The 18,272-nt window shown below is 40.4% G+C and overlaps 3 protein-coding genes across 3 annotated transcripts in view; all 3 read right to left on the reverse strand.

The window, feature by feature from the left end:
* Positions 1-1,105: 1,105 nt before the first annotated feature.
* Positions 1,106-4,329, reverse strand: psma6l (proteasome 20S subunit alpha 6, like). Its single transcript, XM_063016578.1, has 7 exons — positions 4,145-4,329; positions 3,394-3,488; positions 3,030-3,111; positions 2,765-2,920; positions 1,991-2,169; positions 1,767-1,861; positions 1,106-1,329 (listed from the first exon to the last, which is right to left on the reverse strand). Exons 1-7 carry the CDS (start codon positions 4,218-4,220, stop codon positions 1,272-1,274), a joined length of 741 nt encoding a protein of 246 aa, XP_062872648.1. The 5' UTR covers positions 4,221-4,329; the 3' UTR covers positions 1,106-1,271.
* A 1,065-nt stretch (positions 4,330-5,394) lies between these two features.
* Positions 5,395-13,086, reverse strand: LOC134334326 (cilia- and flagella-associated protein 251). Its single transcript, XM_063016577.1, has 6 exons — positions 13,074-13,086; positions 11,680-11,708; positions 11,437-11,515; positions 11,173-11,238; positions 8,061-8,647; positions 5,395-7,954 (listed from the first exon to the last, which is right to left on the reverse strand). The coding sequence occupies exons 2-6, from the start codon at positions 11,683-11,685 to the stop codon at positions 7,886-7,888; spliced, it is 807 nt and encodes a 268-aa protein (XP_062872647.1). The 5' UTR covers positions 11,686-11,708; positions 13,074-13,086; the 3' UTR covers positions 5,395-7,885.
* Positions 13,087-15,129: 2,043 nt separating this feature from the next.
* The window catches only part of LOC134334333 (protein Smaug homolog 2), a 13,623-nt gene continuing 10,480 nt past the window's right edge, over positions 15,130-18,272 (reverse strand). The window contains exon 12 of the mRNA XM_063016589.1: positions 15,130-17,607. Within this exon, the coding sequence (XP_062872659.1) occupies positions 17,579-17,607 (29 nt within the window). The 3' untranslated portion in view covers positions 15,130-17,578. The remainder of the gene's footprint in view (positions 17,608-18,272) is intronic.

Below are 18,272 nucleotides of genomic sequence, written 5' to 3' on the forward strand. Positions count from 1 at the left end.
ACACACATTGAAATATCAGCTTCATGGATTGCAATCTAACAGTGTGTATCTCTGCATCTTAAAAATGTGTCACTATTGTTTTAATGTGACATTGTGTTTTTAGGAATTCTAAAAGAAACTGCACATATTTTTGTTTTTGAAAGAATATTTAAAATATACATAGATGTGGACCAAATCACAACAAATCACACAATCAGAAGAAGAATTTGAGTGAAATGTTGATTTTGTTGACTGATCATGTGCTTTAATGAAAAGAATCAAGAAATCAGTCTAAAAAAATGTGAGCTTTTTAAAAAAAAGATTTTTACTTTTTACTCAAATAGTTTCTCTAATTTTATGATTTGGGCTCCTTATATAATCTAATAATTAGACGAATTAGAAGCAGGTTTGTGGAATCAGGCCAATCAATATTGAATACTGTTGCATTTGTCGCCACCCAGTGTTCAGATCAGGAAGTGTACACTGAACAAAATCGCATTTCTCTAGAAGTTTAATTAATAAACACTTTTATTAAACCATTTATTTTATTTAAAGTTCATTTACACACGTTAAAATATCTTAAGAATCTCACTCTAACAGTGTGTATCTCTGCATCTTTAAATGTGTTAAATAAAAAGTAAATGTGAGTGTTTTTAAAGGTTTCACCTTTACTTAAGTTGTTTGCTGATTTGATTATTTGTGCTGAAAGATGTTAATGAATGACGAGAAAAATCCAAAACTAAAGCATTTTCACTGGTAGTCTGAGACTTCTGGTCACTTGTGCACAATGATCGTGAACGTTTCAGCTTTTAAAATATTATTGTTTTCTGATTGTGGCATAAAAAGTTATAAAATTCGTTCTGTGTGGCATTATTATATTTAACATCCACAGCAGAAACTTCAGTTAATATCCAACATCTGCATCTTTAACACATTTAACAAGTTTAGTTCAATTGTGGGTTTTTTTATTCTGTATTTTCTGATTATGGATTAATTTGCATTTATCATGTTTATTAGTTTAGTTATTTATATAAAATCTAGCTGTTGTATCCCGATCAGGATCGTGATGGGTCTGGTTCCATCTCAGGGCTTCGACCCCACACACACACGAGGGCCACACCAGGCAGGACGTATTACAACATTTATTAGAAGCGATTTATTTCAAACGTGATGAATTTTATTCTGTAAAACCCGAACATGACGTGAGTTTGTACTGAAACTAAACTACATGAGAGATGAATTATGCTTTTGAAGCAGGAACGTCTGTGGGGAGGACCGGACGGGCGTCAGGTTCACTCTCTCTCTGCTATCGCTACCAGATGAGTCTCGATCTCCTCCTCACTCAGAGTTCTGAACGTAAGAGACATAAAGACTCGAATCAGTGCAAAGTAAAAGCCAAATCATCACAGTGTTTCTACAGAATGATGCACAATATGGACAAAAGTATCTGGACGCCCCTTTTAATGACTGAACTCGTGTGTTTCAGCCACAACAGTCACTAACAGGTCAGATAAATCAGTGATATAAAGGAAATGCTTCAGACTGGGCAGCAACAGATTAACAGATGAACCGGAACACCGACTGATCGATCAGTGCCCAGCCTTACACATACAAACGCTGTCATTTGACCAAACAGACACAAATTCCCACAGACGCACTTCAAAGTCTTGTAAGAAGCTTCTCAGAGGTGCGGATGTTGTTCTGGCTGAAACGGGACGTCCGACAAGCTCACGGTCAGGCGTCCAAATACTTTTGGTCATATAGTGTACATACAGTGTTCTACATACCTGAATTTGGGCGTGTCTTTACTAACCACGCCCACCTCCAGCTCGCTGGCCTTGAAGTCCATTGATAAGACAGTGGAGAGGCAGGAGATCGCCATCTAGAGACCCGGAGGTAAAAAGAGACGTCACAGTGATTCTGTTATTTATTTGTTTGGACCCGCCGTGACCCTGACCAGGATGCAGCGGTTGATAAGAATGTAAGAACAGAATAACGCGGTCGGTTTTACCTCCACGGTGCGGTGGTAACTGAGCTCTGGACGTTTCTTGATTTTTTTCTCCAGGTAGCCGTTCGCCTCCGTCTGTTTCACCCCGACCGCCGCCGCGTGGAAACCACAGAAATACCCGGCGGGGTCACATTTATACAGGACGGGGCCGAGCTTAGGGTCCACCGCTATCAGCATCATACCTGATACACACACACACACACACACACAGGGACGTAGCATCAAGCTAGCATGAGTTTAATCCTGTACATAGCTAATCTTCTGTTTAGCATCAGTTTTAATTTAGGTACTCCCAGTATGTATTTAGCTAATCTTGTATTTAACTAGTCTCAGTCTTTATTTACATAGTCTCGCACATAACTAGTCTTCTGTTTAGCTAGTCTTGTAACTAACGAGTCTTGTATTTAACTAGTTTTGTAATTAACTAGTCTTGTATTAAGCTAGTCTCACGTGTGCTAGGTCTGTATGTAGATAGTCTTGTTTAGTTAGTCTTGTTTTTCACCTGTTTTGTAACTAACTAGTCTTGTATTTAGCTAGTTTTGTGTTTATCTAGTCTTGTATTTAGCTAGTCTTGTATATAACTAGTTTCGTATTTAGCTAGTCCTGTATTTAGCTAGTCTCGTGTTTAGTCTTGTATTTAGTTAATCTCATATTTAGCTAGTCTCGTACGTAGCTACTCTTGTTTATAGCTAGTTTCGTACATAGCTAGCTTTATATTTAGCTAGTCTCGTTAGCATCTATCCGCTATGGTTCTGTGTTTAGCACGGCGTCTCTTACAGCAGCCCAGCGGTCTCATCTCGGCGTTCTGCGTGTAGACCTGTGAGATATCGGCCATGCGGCGACACAACATGTCCGCCGTGATGTCGTAGCCGTACTTGTGCTTCCACTCGGCCGCCTCCAGACGGGCGCGGTGCACCTGAGAGCGACCGTCCGCTAATCACCACGGCGACAGAGCGGGAGGAGGAGAGAAGTGTTTGTTTACAACATGAGGATCATTATAGCAACATAAATAAGTTAGTCTGTGTGTGTGTGAGACCCTCACCGTAGTGTCCAGTCATCAAACACCCGATACGCGGCGTGAGGCGGAACATGTTTGTAATAGTAGAAGCGTCCAGAAGCTTGTCCTGTGTGTTAGAAGATATGCATGAACACACACACACACACACTCTTACAATTACAGTATATTAGAGTCCCAGGGTCTCTGTGCAGCGGCATCGATCAGCCAGCAGAGGGCGTCAATGCTGAGGGGATTCCTCATAACTGCAGCATTGACGCCCTCTGCTGGCTGATCGATGCCGCTGCACAGAGACAGGGATAACAGACTGTCCGTGCGCTATACGGCTCTCCACAAGACGTTGTTGTACTTTTCAGTAAATAACATGCATTAATTCAGTGTTTATACGCACCGGAATTTTCTTCTGCGTGACGACCACGGCGCAGTCGGTCCCCCTGATGCCCACCGAGGTCAGGCCGCTCTGGGTGATGGCTTTAAAGGCGTACTCTGTAACAAACAGTCTGTTATTATTAAAGCTGCAATACGTGACTCGATTCAGAGGACCTGCCGTTTAAAGTTCAAGGTTTTTTATCAGAATGTGTGTGATGGAGGGTGGTGTTTTCATTAGAATGTCATTGTACCTGTGTATAGTGACAAAAGATTCTCTTCTATTCTAAATCGTAATTTATGACGGTCGTGTTTTTGTTGTGCTCGTGTAAAGTCTGACCGTTTGCACCAGAGGTTCATCATTGCTGATGCCTACCTTTAAAAGATTACACACTGTTTTCATGTATTATTATGAATGCAGCTTAATTTCATGCACCCACTGTGCAGACTTTCTGGAACTCTGTGAGTTGCCTCATGTTGCTATTTACTTGACGCTTTTTAAGTATCTCACCTGTAGACTCACCTGTGCGGCTGTAACTGCAATTGTGATTCGATCATCTGTTTTGATCATTTGTGTAATTTTGGCCACCACATCGAAACTCTCATCAGCCCAGCAAACAAAAGCAGCTCACAAAGAACCGAACTTTATTATTTATTGATTTAGGCTAGAATAGACTGGTTAATAGTGGCTAATCTCTAGATATTTCACAGAGTCCAGGTTCTAAAACACCTTAAATGAGGTTCTGATGTTCAGGTGGACACAGTGTGGATCTTACCGACTTGGTAAAGTCTTCCTTCAGGTGAGAAGATGGTGATGTGACGATCAAATCCAGCATTCGAACCCCGAGCCATCTCAAATAAATGTTCAAATGTTCTCAAAATAAAATTCTACTAAGAAATTAGAGTTAAAACATTGATAATGAAGACTTTATCTGAGAGGACGTTTTCAGTGTTGAGCTTCTAAATTTACTTTCACTTTCTTTCTTCTGAGCTCGTCATTGGTCACAGTAGATCATGTATACTGCACTTCTGTACTAGGTAGTATGCTGAAGCAGGGCTGCACACTGATGGATTCATATACTGTTTAGTATGCTAGTATAAAGTACATTTACACCCAGAATAAGGAAGTTTGTATCACAAGGAAGTCTGAATTATTCATATTTTTATTTTTATTTATCATGCAGCTGCTGTGAGACTCTACAAACCTAATTTAAATAATATGTTCATTTTATTACCGTATTAATCTGTTAAAATACTGTTCATTATACCACTGGAGTATTTGAATAGGCTGGTACATAAACACCTCTGTAATAATAATAATATAATAATAATAATGATTTTAAAGTGTGAGCTGTTATTGAATTGTTCCCTGAATGTTATAATTAAATATTATAAACTAAATCATTTTATTCTGTTGGTTTGTGTGTGTGTGTGTGTGTGTGTGTGTGTGTGTAAAATATTAAGATATTAAGAGGCGACGTGAGTCCCTGACGTCATCACGTCGCACAGGTAACTCGGTATAACGAACACACACACCTGACACCAACAGGTATTTATTTACACATAAAACTAAGCAGGTTTCTAATAAGCTTACTTACCACATGTACCCAGTAAAATCCCTCCTGGTGTCAAGGTATTTTTTAAGGTATCCGTTGATGTAAAATGTGCATTTTGTGGATTAAACCCAGAGATTCTCATTTATTTTGGATGCGACTCTTAGACACAATATTTCTGACTTTATTCTGGACTTTATTCATGATGAATTTCTTCCCCTTTTCTGAACTGAACATCCTCGTCACACCGGCCACGCAGCCACATCATTCCTCACTTTACACTGTACCTCCCTGATTTTAACTTCTGGTCTTTTAGTGACACCCTAACCTGTATATAACTAATGATATAAAAGAAATCATATTCTTCCAACTTATTGGCAACAGTTTGGGGAAGGCTGTTTCACAGTGACTGTGTTTCTGTGTAATTGTTTGTTATAAAACGCTACTGGAACACAAATAAAAAGCAGCAGCCATTTACATGTTTTGATTGACTCGAGTGAGTCTGATTTATTGCCTTCATTCATTAGGTAACAATAACGTCATTAACATGTTTATTACAAGCATCAAACGTTCAATGGCTAACATTAGCATTTGGGCTAGCTTAAATAGTTCATATGTGGTTACACCAATGGTACCCAGCAACTCGCCCCTTTAATCACTGAGCTTCTGAGCAAACTAGGATTCTAGATTATAGAATTATCGTTAAGCTCTTGTGTAAATAACCTTCCTGATTTTACAGGTTTATTTAAAAATTTTATGATTTAATACTTTGATTTCATTTAAACACATTTCTGTGCATTTGTGTTGTTTTTATTTTCTCCCTCTTAACCAATCAGAACTGAATCATGGTGTGAGGCCACTGCTTGGGCTGGCCGGGACTTACTAAGGAGAAAATGCTGCATTAGTGACTTTGAGCTGAGCACAGAGCATTTTGCTAACATATACAAGGAAAACTGCATGAAAAACAGGCGATTCTGGCCCGTGTGCTAATATTAGCCATATTACAATCAAGTTTTAGCTCAATCTCGGCGCTTTAAGTGCAAAAGTACAGACGCTGTGAATCGGGACACGAGTGAGAATAAACACAGTGACTGATTCCTTATACAGAGGTAATAATAACAGATTAGAGAGCGTCTACTCTTCCATCCTCAATAAAACTAATCATTATTATACAGTCGACATCAAAACATTTCTAAAATTCAGTATTACTATATTATTATTATTTCCTCTCCGAGTCTTTATGTTAAATACACGGTTTATACACGTGTTGCTTTTACGTCACATATTGCAGGTTATACAAACATGATTAGTGACGGTAAAGAAAAGTGCATCGTTGATAAATAGTTTAGATTAATATTCATTCATTGCTTTAGGTTGGATACCCTGGATCACACCTCTACATACACGATAATACAGAAATAAATATCATATATAATAATATAATAAATATTACATTTAACACTGAGATCGTCCGTTATGATGGCTTAGCAGCGTCGTCCTCCGTGGCAGGTTAAATACTGAGAGCTCAGGGCGGTTTCCTAGGGAACATGGAACACACACACACACACACTCACACACACTCACACACACACTCACATACATACACACACACACACACACACACACACACACCTGGTACACTTTTAATAAGTGCCAAAAAATATTCACCCCCTGGTCTAGTTTTATGTTGAATTGTTTTATAGCTCACAGCTTCAGGTACTGGAGTAGTAATCAGAATATTGCTGGTTCAAGCACCAGGCTGCCACTGGGGGCCCTTCAGCCAGGTTACTGGTAACTGCTTGGACAGCATCTGTCTGTCTGTCTATCCGTCTATCTATCCATCTATCTATCAATTCTATCTATCTATCTCTGTGTGTCTGTCTGTCTATCTATCTGCCTGCCTGTATGTCTATCTGTCTGCCTGTCTGTCTCTCTATCTATCTCTCTATCTGTCTGTCTATCTATATACTGTATCTCTGTCTGTCTGTTTATCTATGGGCAGTTGTAGCCTAGTGGTTAAGGTACTGGACTAGTAATCAGAAGATTGCCGGTTCAAGCCCCACCACTGCCAGGTTGCCACAGTTGGGCCCTAGAGCAAGGCCCTTAACCCTCAATCACTTAGATTGTATACTTTGGATAAAAAGCGTCTGCTGAAAATGTAAATGTTTGTCTGTCTATCTATAGAGTACTGGAGTGGAGATGGTGGCGATCAGTGCGCTATACGGATCTCCATATCAACCCGCCCAGTGCAGGTGAAAAGAAGCGGTCGGTGCTGCACACGTGTCGGAGGGGGCGTGTGCTAGTCAGGAGTCTGCATCAGTAGAGGTGAAATACCGTCAGGGAATCGGATACGACTAAATTGGGAGGAAAAGGGGCGCTGAGTACTAATCGTAAGCCCATTTGGCATCTGTAGTGGCAGCCAACGATTCCAGAGATTCCTGTACCGGCAGCGTGGCACAACTAGCGGCATCCTCTTTAAATGAAAATAAATACAATCTAATATAATCTATATGTAACGTGGCATGTTCCCTGTGAAAGCCCTGGCATACGGCCTGGCATACGGCCTGGCATACGGCCTGGCACCTCTACTAACAGTCTGATCACGTCCTAACAGTGTAAGAGCCGAGCACTACACACACACACACACACACACGCACTGCATATATATATTAAGATAATATAATGTATAGCACAAATCACAAACACCACAAACCGCTTGTTTAATTATTAATCTAATAACTGGAGGATGATTGATGGTACGTTTGATTAACAGAAATATTGATTAGTTTATAGAATGAAACAGACTGTATATAATTGTATACACACACACACACACACACACACACACACACACAGCATGGAGAGTAACTTGGCTGTTGTTGAGATATTACCGGACAGTGTTTGTGACGAATAGCAAAGATTATGGCTTGTACTGTGTGTGTGTGTGTGTGTGTGTGTGTGTGTTTAACCCCTGTGTAATTTCCTCAGCTCTGTAGCCACTCTCCTCAACTGAGCTTCAATCTCCACCAGCCCCTGTAACACACACACACACACACACACACACACACGCAGGTTATCAGTGTGTTCATGTAATTTTCTGGACGTTGAGACGTTATGTGATGTAGGAATAAATCCTCACCTCAGCTTCATCCTCCAGCTCCTCGTTTTCTCCCTGCTCCTGCTCCTCCTCGGCGTATTTCTCCTTCTCAAACTGCCGCGTCCTCTCATCGCTCGCCTTCTCCATCTCCCGTTTCTGCTGCACCTCCTTCATCTCCACAGCTTTGTTCTCCTCCTCCTCTTTCCGCCCCTCTTCTGTTTCCTCCTCCTTCACTCTCTCCAGCTTCTTCAGCACCTCCTCCAGCTCCTCCTCCTTGTCCTGCCGCTCTCCCGCCCCGGTCCCGTTCTCCTTCAGTGCCTGCAGCTCACCTTCCACCTTCATCTTCTCCATCATCAGCTCCGCCTCGTTCCTCCTCCTCTTCTCCTTCTCCTCCTCTTCGGCGTCACGCTCAGCCTGTCTTTGCTCCTGGTTTTTCAGGGCTTCTTTCTTACGGATCTCCTCGGCCAGCAGCTCCTCCAGCTCCCGGGCGCTCTCCTCTTTATCGTCTTCCTGTTCATCCTCCCATTTTCGTTCCTGCTCCTCCTCCTCGTCCCTCCATCTTGCGTCGTTTTGGTTTTGCCAGCCGCGCTCCTGTCTGCCCACTTCATATTCGCTCTCTCGTCCAATCTCTGAGGAAATAACAACCATTTTAGTTAAAGGCTAAGCACCAGCTAATATTGAAGTTTTAAACAAATACATGCATCGAAAGTTGAGTTCCTAACTTGTGATTATTGATAGTTAGAAAACTTTTTTTTTTTACAAATTAAAGGAATACGGCTTAAAATTCTGTTGTTTTGCGTCGCTCGCGGTCTTCGGAATCTGTCACAGGCGTCGCACGTGTGACGTAGATGGTGGACAACAACTCAAAAAGTAGAATGGAAGGCGATGCAAAATGATTAAAAGGTGCGTTGTGTTTGGCTGCAATAATTCAATTCAACACCAACACCGATTTGATATTATCGCCAAATATATATATATATATATATAGATAGATATATAGATAGATATATAGATGACACAGCTTTAGGACAAATCAAATGCGTGTTTATTGTTAAATACAGAACAGAGCAGGGATGCGCTATAAGAATGCACCTCTCTTTTCTCTATTAAAAAAAGGTTTAAATTAAGCTTCTATCCTAGGCTAGATATACACTGTAAAAGGAAAAAAAAGTGTTTAGGCTAAATATTTTAAATGCACTAATCTGATCAAAATATGGTATAAATAAAAATAGAATAAAGGCTGAAAGACCTTAAACCTGCGTTATCATGCGCGCTAGAAAAACCAACATGTTCACCTGATGTGGTTTAGAGAGGATCTGAGTGGAGTATTGATGTTCCCCTCAGCACTAAATCTCTCTCTGATGGTGCTCGGTGCACTAATACACACCTGTACTGCACCTGCATGTGACTTGAGAGCAAAGCAAATCTAGCCTCGTTATTATTGCGCCACTATTAACTATCTATTTAGTAGGTATAATTACCATAACAATATATACTACATTTTAAGTTATTATTCGTTTCAGTACATTTTTTTTCAACGAAAAAATACATTTCAATCATTTCAGAAAGAAAGAAAGAAAGAAAGAAAGAAAGAAAGAAAGAAAGAAAGAAAGAAAGAAAGAAAGAAAGAAAGAAAGAAAGAGAAAAAATGTTATACAGGCACCCCCACTGTCACTGCAGATTCATCCTCTTCATTAAATTCAGAAATAGCTTCGGAATCTGAAGAACCAGCACTGGAAAATTCGCAGTTCAAGTCAGTCATAACGGTGTAGGAGTACACTGTTGTCCACCAGTGACGTCACGCTGCAACTTCCTGGAATTTCCGGAGGGACCTCGGGTTTTTCCGTCAATTTACTTGAAATCGTCGATTTTTTAGTGAATTAAACAAGTTATTTACATTTTATTCATGTTTATGGTTTTTAACTAGCTAAACTAATGCGAAATCTTTAGAGTTGTCCATTAGGTGGTGCTTAGCCTTTAAGGCCCACTGAACAGGGCGTGGCCTTTATACCTGTCATTATCAGTAAAGGAGGCGTGGCCTTTATACCTGTCATTATCAGTAAAGGAGGCATGGCTTTTGTACCTGTCAGTTTCAGTAGAGAAGGTGTGGCCTTTATATCTGTCATTATCAGGAAAGGAGGCGTGGCCTATGCCACTTTCATTTCAGTAAAGGAGGCGTGGCCCTTATACCTGTCAGTTTCAGTAAAGGAGGCGTGGCCTTTATACCTGTCAGTTTCAGTAAAGGAGGCGTGGCCTATGCCACTTTCATTTCAGTAAAGGAGGCGTGGCCCTTATACCTGTCAGTTTCAGTAGAGAAGGCGTGGCCTTTATACCTGTCATTATCAGGAAAGGAGGCGTGGCCCTTATACCTGTCAGTTTCAGTAAAGGAGGCGTGGCCTTTATACCTGTCAGTTTCAGTAAAGGAGGCGTGGCCTATGCCACTTTCTTTTCAGTAAAGGAGGCGTGGCCCTTATACCTGTCAGTTTCAGTAGAGAAGGTGTGGCCTTTATATCTGTCATTATCAGGAAAGGAGGCGTGGCCCTTATACCTGTCAGTTTCAGTAAAGGAGGCGTGGCCTTTATACCTGTCAGTTTCAGTAAAGGAGGCGTGGCCTATGCCACTTTCATTTCAGTAAAGGAGGCATGGCCCTTATACCTGTCAGTTTCAGTAAAGGAGGCGTGGCCTTTATACCTGTCAGTTTCAGTAAAGGAGGCGTGGCCCTTATACCTGTCAGTTTCAGTAAAGGAGGCGTGGCCCTTATACCTGTCAGTTTCAGTAAAGGAGGCGTGGCCTTTATACCTGTCAGTTTCAGTAAAGGAGGCGTGGCCTATGCCACTTTCATTTCAGTAAAGGAGGCGTGGCCCTTATACCTGTCAGTTTCAGTAAAGGAGGCGTGGCCTTTATACCTGTCAGTTTCAGTAAAGGAGGCGTGGCCTATGCCACTTTCATTTCAGTAAAGGAGGCGTGGCCCTTATACCTGTCAGTTTCAGTAAAGGAGGCGTGGCCTTTATACCTGTCAGTTTCAGTAAAGGAGGCGTGGCCCTTATACCTGTCAGTTTCAGTAAAGGAGGCGTGGCCCTTATACCTGTCAGTTTCAGTAAACTGTCAGCTCTGTACCTGTCAGTGTGTGTGTGTGTGTGTGTGTGTTACAGACCATGTTGAGCAAGTTCCTGAAGCTCTCTCAGCAGAGCCTGATGTCGCTGTTCAGCCATCACATCATCTGAAAACACACACACATACAGACACACACACACACACACACACACACACACACACACATACAGACACACACACACACACACACACACACACACACACATACACATACAGACACACACACACACACACACATACAGTAAAAGTAAGAAAAATAGAATTAAAGGAAATAAAAAAGAAAGAAAGCAAGAAAAAATCTCACCTGATTCACCTCCATCACAACCTGGGAGCGGCAGGTTTGCATCTGTCCTCATACTGATGTCCTCCAGACAGCTACCCCCCTAAAACACACACACACACACACACACACACACACACACACACACACACACACACACAGAGTAAAGCTCAGTGTATCAACAGTTCACCAGTTTCAGTGCTGATCTTTGAATAAGGCTATTTGTTGATATAAATTATGAATATTGAATAAAAAATTACTTCAAACCTTCATATTTGATATCGGCAAACATCCGACTGCAAAATGAACCAAAACAGAGAAAAATATTAAAACTACTGATAAATCTGAAACATTATTTAGGAAATATTATTAAATGTTAATAAATAACTGATTACAGTTAGTACATTTAAAACATGAATACATTCATTTATTAATTTCTAGTGTGTTTTAGGACCATTATCATAATCAGGGTCGCAGTGGGTCCGATTCTATGGCCAAAAGGTAGGAAACACCCCAGACAGGTCGCCAGTCCATCACACACACACACACACACACACACACACACTCATACCTTGACCTGAATGTATGTCTTTGGACTGTGAGAGGAAAACCACACAGACACGGGGAGAACATGCAAACTCCACACAGAAAGGACCCGGACCGCTCCACCTGGGAATCGAACCCAGGACCTTCTTGCCGTGAGGTGACAGTGCTACCCACCTATGTAAATACATCGTATTTTTAATTTACTCAAACTAGCAGTTACATTGCTCACTACCGAGTTACCAGATACCAAACTGCATCTGGAAGCAACATCAGTCCAAGAACTATACTGTAGCATTTACTTCGAAATGGGAGCAATCAAACTAGCCCTATTTGTATGGGCACACTGACGACACCTTCTGTTGTGCGACATGCCACCAAGTTAAACGGCCTTACAGAACATTATAGCTTTGTACACCACCAGATTAATAGAATTATTCAGTCACAGACAAACAACAGTTGCAGAAATCTTCAAAATTAACGATATGAATCAAATAACGGTCGAATCCCAAACGCATCTCTGTTAGTCGCTAAGTGCACTTGATACAGTCTAGAACTCTGTCATTTTGTACACTTTCTAGTGCACTTATGTAGGGATGATGTAGGTATTTGGTAAAATCGCTGATACGTCCTCATGACATTACAACAAAACTACATTATATTTACGGTTTAATTACGATTAAATGGTACATATAACACACATCTATGCTTTATAATGTATATTATTACACGTCTGTGATGATTTACGGCTAAGCTGATGATTTGCGTCCTGAAATTTCACTTAAAAGACGCCAACATCCAATAGCTTCTTACACCCTATATTAGTACACTATATAGGGTGTGAAACAATGGAATTCTAAACCCTATCTAGGGTACCTACGTTCAAATGTGTATCAATTTATATCCCTAATATAACGGTCTAGGAACCGCTTAAGGAAAATGAGCTATTGTACATTTAAATAAACAAGCCCCTATTTCTTAATGGGGTTTGTGATATTAATGTATAAACTCAATATATATAACAAAACGACCAAAATGTAAATAAATAATTTGTCTATACTGAATCCCAGATTAATATGCCAAACATGTCTAGACTGCTACAGCTTAAAACGCCTTACCTGCTGTAAATATGCACAATATCGAAGTGTAAAACAAAACCATGATCGATTAAACTTCAAATTCAGATCCTGTGCTTGTAGTAAAGAAGGTGCAGAGAGAAATTATCCCGGTTTTTAAGATTAAACCGGACTGACTGAAGGAACCTGAGCTGCGGTACTGAACACACTGTACAGCATAAATACTGGGTTGCCAGATTAGCCTGACCTGGTTGGAAACCCCGCATTGCTTGTGCATTAATCCCGCATTCGCGTTAAGAAAAAAACACCTAATTTACAGTAATGGTTTTAAAGATAGATCTAGTAATTTATTAACAATATCTATTAACCCAGCCTTTTGTCTGTGTCAAACTAAATATTGGAATCAATAATAGAATATTTGTCTAGCAGAGTGATCAGTAGTCTTAACTGTTTTACAGAGTGCATGATAATAGTGTATCTGGCAACCGAGCTTGGCAAGGTCCCGTTAGGAGTCGGTGCTGTTCACTGAACGTGGTACTGAACCCTTCATTTCTCCAGTATTGATTTTATTTATTTAATATTTCTGAGTAGATGTTCAGGGTCACTTCTGTCAGTGAGCAGAAGTTTAAGTTTCTGATTCTGATTTAAAATCACTGATATGAAAAACATCTGAAATAAATCTCTGTGAGGCAGCTTCAACAAAACATCATCATACTGGTCAGCCTCACAGCACATGGTAATATAAAACCTGCTCGACTGTAACCAGTCTAAACTGTCTCTCAGCAGCTTTTAATTCACCCAAAAAAAAAAAATGAATAAATAAAAAAAAGTTTTTTGGTGGTTTTTACATCACCCAAAATTTTTTTTCGTCAGCAAAACATAACAGGCGTTGGGGTCTCGTTTTTTGCTTTACTATTAATAATTTTGTTCATGTCACATTTTAACTATGTACGATGTGATTCTAATGGGAACCTTTTGACCCACCTGTGGTTGAAACCTGCAAGCTTGAGGCCAACAATGCCAGGCCTGCTGGATATGATGCCCTCACAATGTCCAGAACTCACTACTAGACTTTATTCTACCACAGACTGAACTGAATAATGTACTCTGATTAAACATGTAAGTTTATTCAATCAAATTCTAATTTTAAGCCACCCGAGGAGGATGGAGGTCCCAGTTGAGTCTGGTTCCTCTCAAGGTTTCTTCCTTGTAGTTATTCTGCCACTTTCATCACACATCAGGGTTTTTTTTCATCCTGGATGCTGTAGTCACTGTGAATTGTGATCAAGTGTGGTCCACATACATCTGACTCGACTTGAAATCGGAGAGGTTGGATTTTCCTTCCAAACAAAGTAGTTTGTTCGGACGATTGTGGAACCTGAAGTCGATAAAATAACAAACAGTCCTGATTTAAAATATTCTGTAATCTAATCTGTAAATCTATTATCCTGTTTTTGGAATCTTGTCCAGATCTTTCCTGACTGTAATATCTGTGGCTCGATACGTGTGCAGTCAGAATAATTGGACACCTATTTTGTCGTGTTTATGCTTCGTTTATATGATTTAAGTTACATTTTTATTCATTTAGCAGACGCCCTTATCCAAAGCGACTTACATTACTGTTAAAATATAAAGTCTGAGCAACTGAGGGTTAAGGGCCTTGCTCAAGGGTCCAACAGCAGCAACCTGGCAGTGGTGGGCACTTTCTGTTTGCCAGTCCAGTACATCAACCACTAGGCTAAGGCTTGCCCATATATCCCATTAAATGTACATTTATATTTACATTTTCAGCATTTAGCAGACGCATTTATCTAAAGTGACTTACAGTCTTACTGTCTAAGGGCCCTACAGTGGCAACCAGCGACCTTTCGAATTACTAGTCCAGTATCTTCACCGCTAGGCTCCACCTGCCCCCTTCAATCAAAGCCTAGCTGCAAAATCCACCGAAATCCACGGGTCGTACACGTGTATGTAAACTTTTAAGCTGTGCTGTATGTTTGTAGACGCTCTTGAGGTTCGACGTTCCACCTCTCGTTCTGAAAGTGCCCAACAGTGCAAACATTCACAGTGAAGTGAAATAAGGAACCAAAAACACAGATTTGATGAAATAACATTTTACTAGAGAAACAGGAAATCAGGAGCGAATGGGAGACCTGTACACGCTCCTCGTTCCGCTCCTGTTGTGGCCTCAAGACTTTTATTACAGTTCGTCACGCTAGCGGGCTGTACCATCCAAGGAATAAAGGAGATCCAAAAAACAAGCGAAAATACAAATGATTTCTCGTAGATATATTTATAGAAGCACCTTTCAGGCTGGGATTCATAAAATCTCTCGACTGGCAGGGAGGGACGAGACGAGACGGGGTTCAACAAACGCTGATGATCAGGATTTTGGGGGTTGAGTGATTTGAATGAATGAGTCCAGCTCTAACGTTCAAAAAACTACAACTCCCACAATCCCCTGCTGATAGAAAATCAGTGTCAAGTGTCTTTCTGCTTTGGCGACTGACGTGAAGTGTAAACATGTTAATCGAACACGCGTCTCGACGGTCTGGCTAATAATATCGTTAATATCTGACGTACGTAGTGGTGAGTCTTTTTTTTTTTTTTTGCGAAACAAGTGCTATTAAGTTATCAGCGTAATCCCTCCTTCTGACTGACAGCGAAGTGCTTTGTGAAGATTCTGTTCTTGTTTTAAGAAGGTCCTGGGTTCGATTCCTTTCTGTGTGAAGTTTGTATGTTCTCCCTACGTCTGTGTGGGTTTCCTCGGGCGCTCAGGACTCACCGCGACCCTGACCTGGATGAAGCAATAGTAAGAGGTGGCATTTTGGACGCTCGTTTTTCTAGATGCCGCCAGATTACAGCCGTCTGCACTAGCAAAGTAGTTTGATGTATGACTATAGCGATGGAAATAAAGCTGACTTGACTGTGGACACTGCTACCAGCCGGTCAGGCGCCCATACAGACGATGATCAGCTGGTCCAAAGGGTCTCTGTGCAGTGCCATCGATCAGCCAGCAGAGGGCGTCAATGCTGCAGTTATGAGGAATGCAGCATTGATGCCCTCTGCTGGCTGATCGATGGCACTGCACAAAGACAGGGGATAAAACACATAAAAATAATAAATGTTTGTAAGCTGTTAATCTGATCCGTTTTGTTGGGAAATTTAGTGCCGAGGCGCTGATTAATTAATATCTGGCCTTTCACGGGCATCCCTGAGAGCCTGCGACGGACCGTTTCGAGGTCCGAGGTGGCGCCGAACCTAAGCTGCATGTTCAGAGGTGCCGGCCGGGACCGAAAATGCACCGAATGAAAGAAGAGCGGAGAAATATAACAAGTGCACAAATACTGATCAGAACCGGGGGGGCTGGATGGAGGAGAAGGAAAGATCTGAGCGGGTTTAGAAAGCGAAGGCACTGGTCTACAGCGGGCGCACCGGGAGAAGGGTGCAGCCGTAATGCTAGACCCCGACGGTCAGGGAGTCGTGCGGTTCTGTTTTGCTGGAACAGGATGGTCCACCGATTCATCTGGAACCGTGTCGATGGAAGCGGCATCGTCAAGGGAACACAGTGGTGTCGAACGATGTCATAAGTAAAATGATGTCATAATGTTACGGCTTTTAGGATCGATTTTAGATCTACAGACCAATCGAGAGAGAGAGGTGAGCAAAACAATCCAGAAAGGATTTCGTTTTTAGATGATTGATGCTCCATTACTTGAGGACCAGAGGGAATTTGACACTGTTCTGGCACAACACCCTGGAGATTTGAGCGCAGACTGATCGAATGTGACTGAAGTTCTAACCACGCTGACCTAACAAAGTCGACCTGCCATCGGTTCGTCAGTTCTTCTTGTTTTTGGTGCTCGTCTGGCGCATAAAACCGCATTTAAATGATCAGACGTGGATTCCCAGACGTTCAGTTTCTCCCTCCCTGGAGATTCATCATCACAGAACAGTAACAGTAATCGAGGCTGGTGTATAAAAATAATAATAATAATAATAATAATAATAATAATAAACAACAAAGCATCGGTGATGCCACGTGTTTGTATCTGCCAACGGAATTCACAAAGTGCCCAGAAGCTTCTCATGCAGCGTGTCAGCACGTAGAGTGTGTGTGCGCATGTGTGTGTGTGTGTGTGGGGTAACATCTCCTGAATAAAGGACAGAACAGGCTAATCAAGAGCCCTTAAAAACAGCACCAATCTTTCTCTCCCCTGCGCCCCCTCCCTTCAATTCAGGCCCTATAGCTGGAGGAAGAGTGCCAGGGTGCCAACACCCCGCGGAGCTTATGGGAGCGAGAGGATGCCCAGCGCTCTGCACACACTCCACCGTGTCCCGTCTATATAATAGTGATCTGTATTTATAATAAACTCAGTATAATAAAGTAGAAAAATATCAGGAGAACATGTTCACTTTCGCTTTCATCTCTTCTGTAGTGACGCGTGTCCTTGTGTTCCAGGCTGCGGGGGGCCGAGCGAGCGAGCAGGCGATTCGGTTGCATGAAGTGATGAAGGAGCTCAGATTCGATTCGGCTTCTTTTAGTTTCATAACGTCGACGTTCGGTCCATCCCATCTGTAACATAAACACACAAAAGCTTTACGGTGCTGCCAGTGATAAAGTAATGAGTGTTAGAAACTCTGGTTTATTATCATTATAATTATCATTATTATTGTTATTAATGTTATTACTTCATTGTATCAAGATTATTATCATTATTGTTATTATTTTTATTAGTAGTTTATCATTACTATTACTATTATTATTAGATAATTTATTATTATTTAATACATTATTATTATTACTTTTTAGTGTCAATGTCATTATTTTTTTAATGATTATTTTCATGATTATTATTTATTTTATTATCATTGATATTATTGTTATTATTAATATTACTTAATTTTATCAATATTACTATAATTATTATTACTATTATTATCTTGTTATTACCATTATTATTTTTTATTATTATTATTGTTGTTTTGTTGTTATTATTATTATTATTAATATTACTATCACTATTATTATTATTATTACTATTATTATTATTACTACTATTACTAATATTATTATCATTATTATTACTATTATTATTACTATTATTAATATTTTTTTATTTTTTTTTAGATTATTTATTATTAATTAATATATTATTATTACTGTTGTTTTGTTATTATTATTATTAATACCATTATTATTATTACTATTTTTTTTTTAGATTATTTATTATTAATTTT

Source organism: Trichomycterus rosablanca, chromosome 20 (genome assembly GCF_030014385.1).
Source record: "Trichomycterus rosablanca isolate fTriRos1 chromosome 20, fTriRos1.hap1, whole genome shotgun sequence".
Lineage (NCBI taxonomy): Eukaryota > Metazoa > Chordata > Actinopteri > Siluriformes > Trichomycteridae > Trichomycterus > Trichomycterus rosablanca.

Coding starts and splice junctions, on each gene's coding strand:
- LOC134334326 (XM_063016577.1), bottom strand. Junction 11,239..11,436: donor TTGTGATGGAGGTGAATCAG/GTGAGATTTTTT, acceptor GTGTGTTTTCAG/ATGATGTGATGGCTGAACAG. Junction 7,955..8,060: donor AGCTGGAGGATGAAGCTGAG/GTGAGGATTTAT, acceptor TGTGTGTTACAG/GGGCTGGTGGAGATTGAAGC.
- psma6l (XM_063016578.1), bottom strand. CDS start 4,220: ATGGCTCGGGGTTCGAATGCTGGATTTGATCGTCACATCACCATCTTC. Junction 3,489..4,144: donor AGGAAGACTTTACCAAGTCG/GTAAGATCCACA, acceptor TGTTTGTTACAG/AGTACGCCTTTAAAGCCATC. Junction 2,170..2,764: donor GATGAGACCGCTGGGCTGCT/GTAAGAGACGCC, acceptor TGTGTGTATCAG/GTATGATGCTGATAGCGGTG.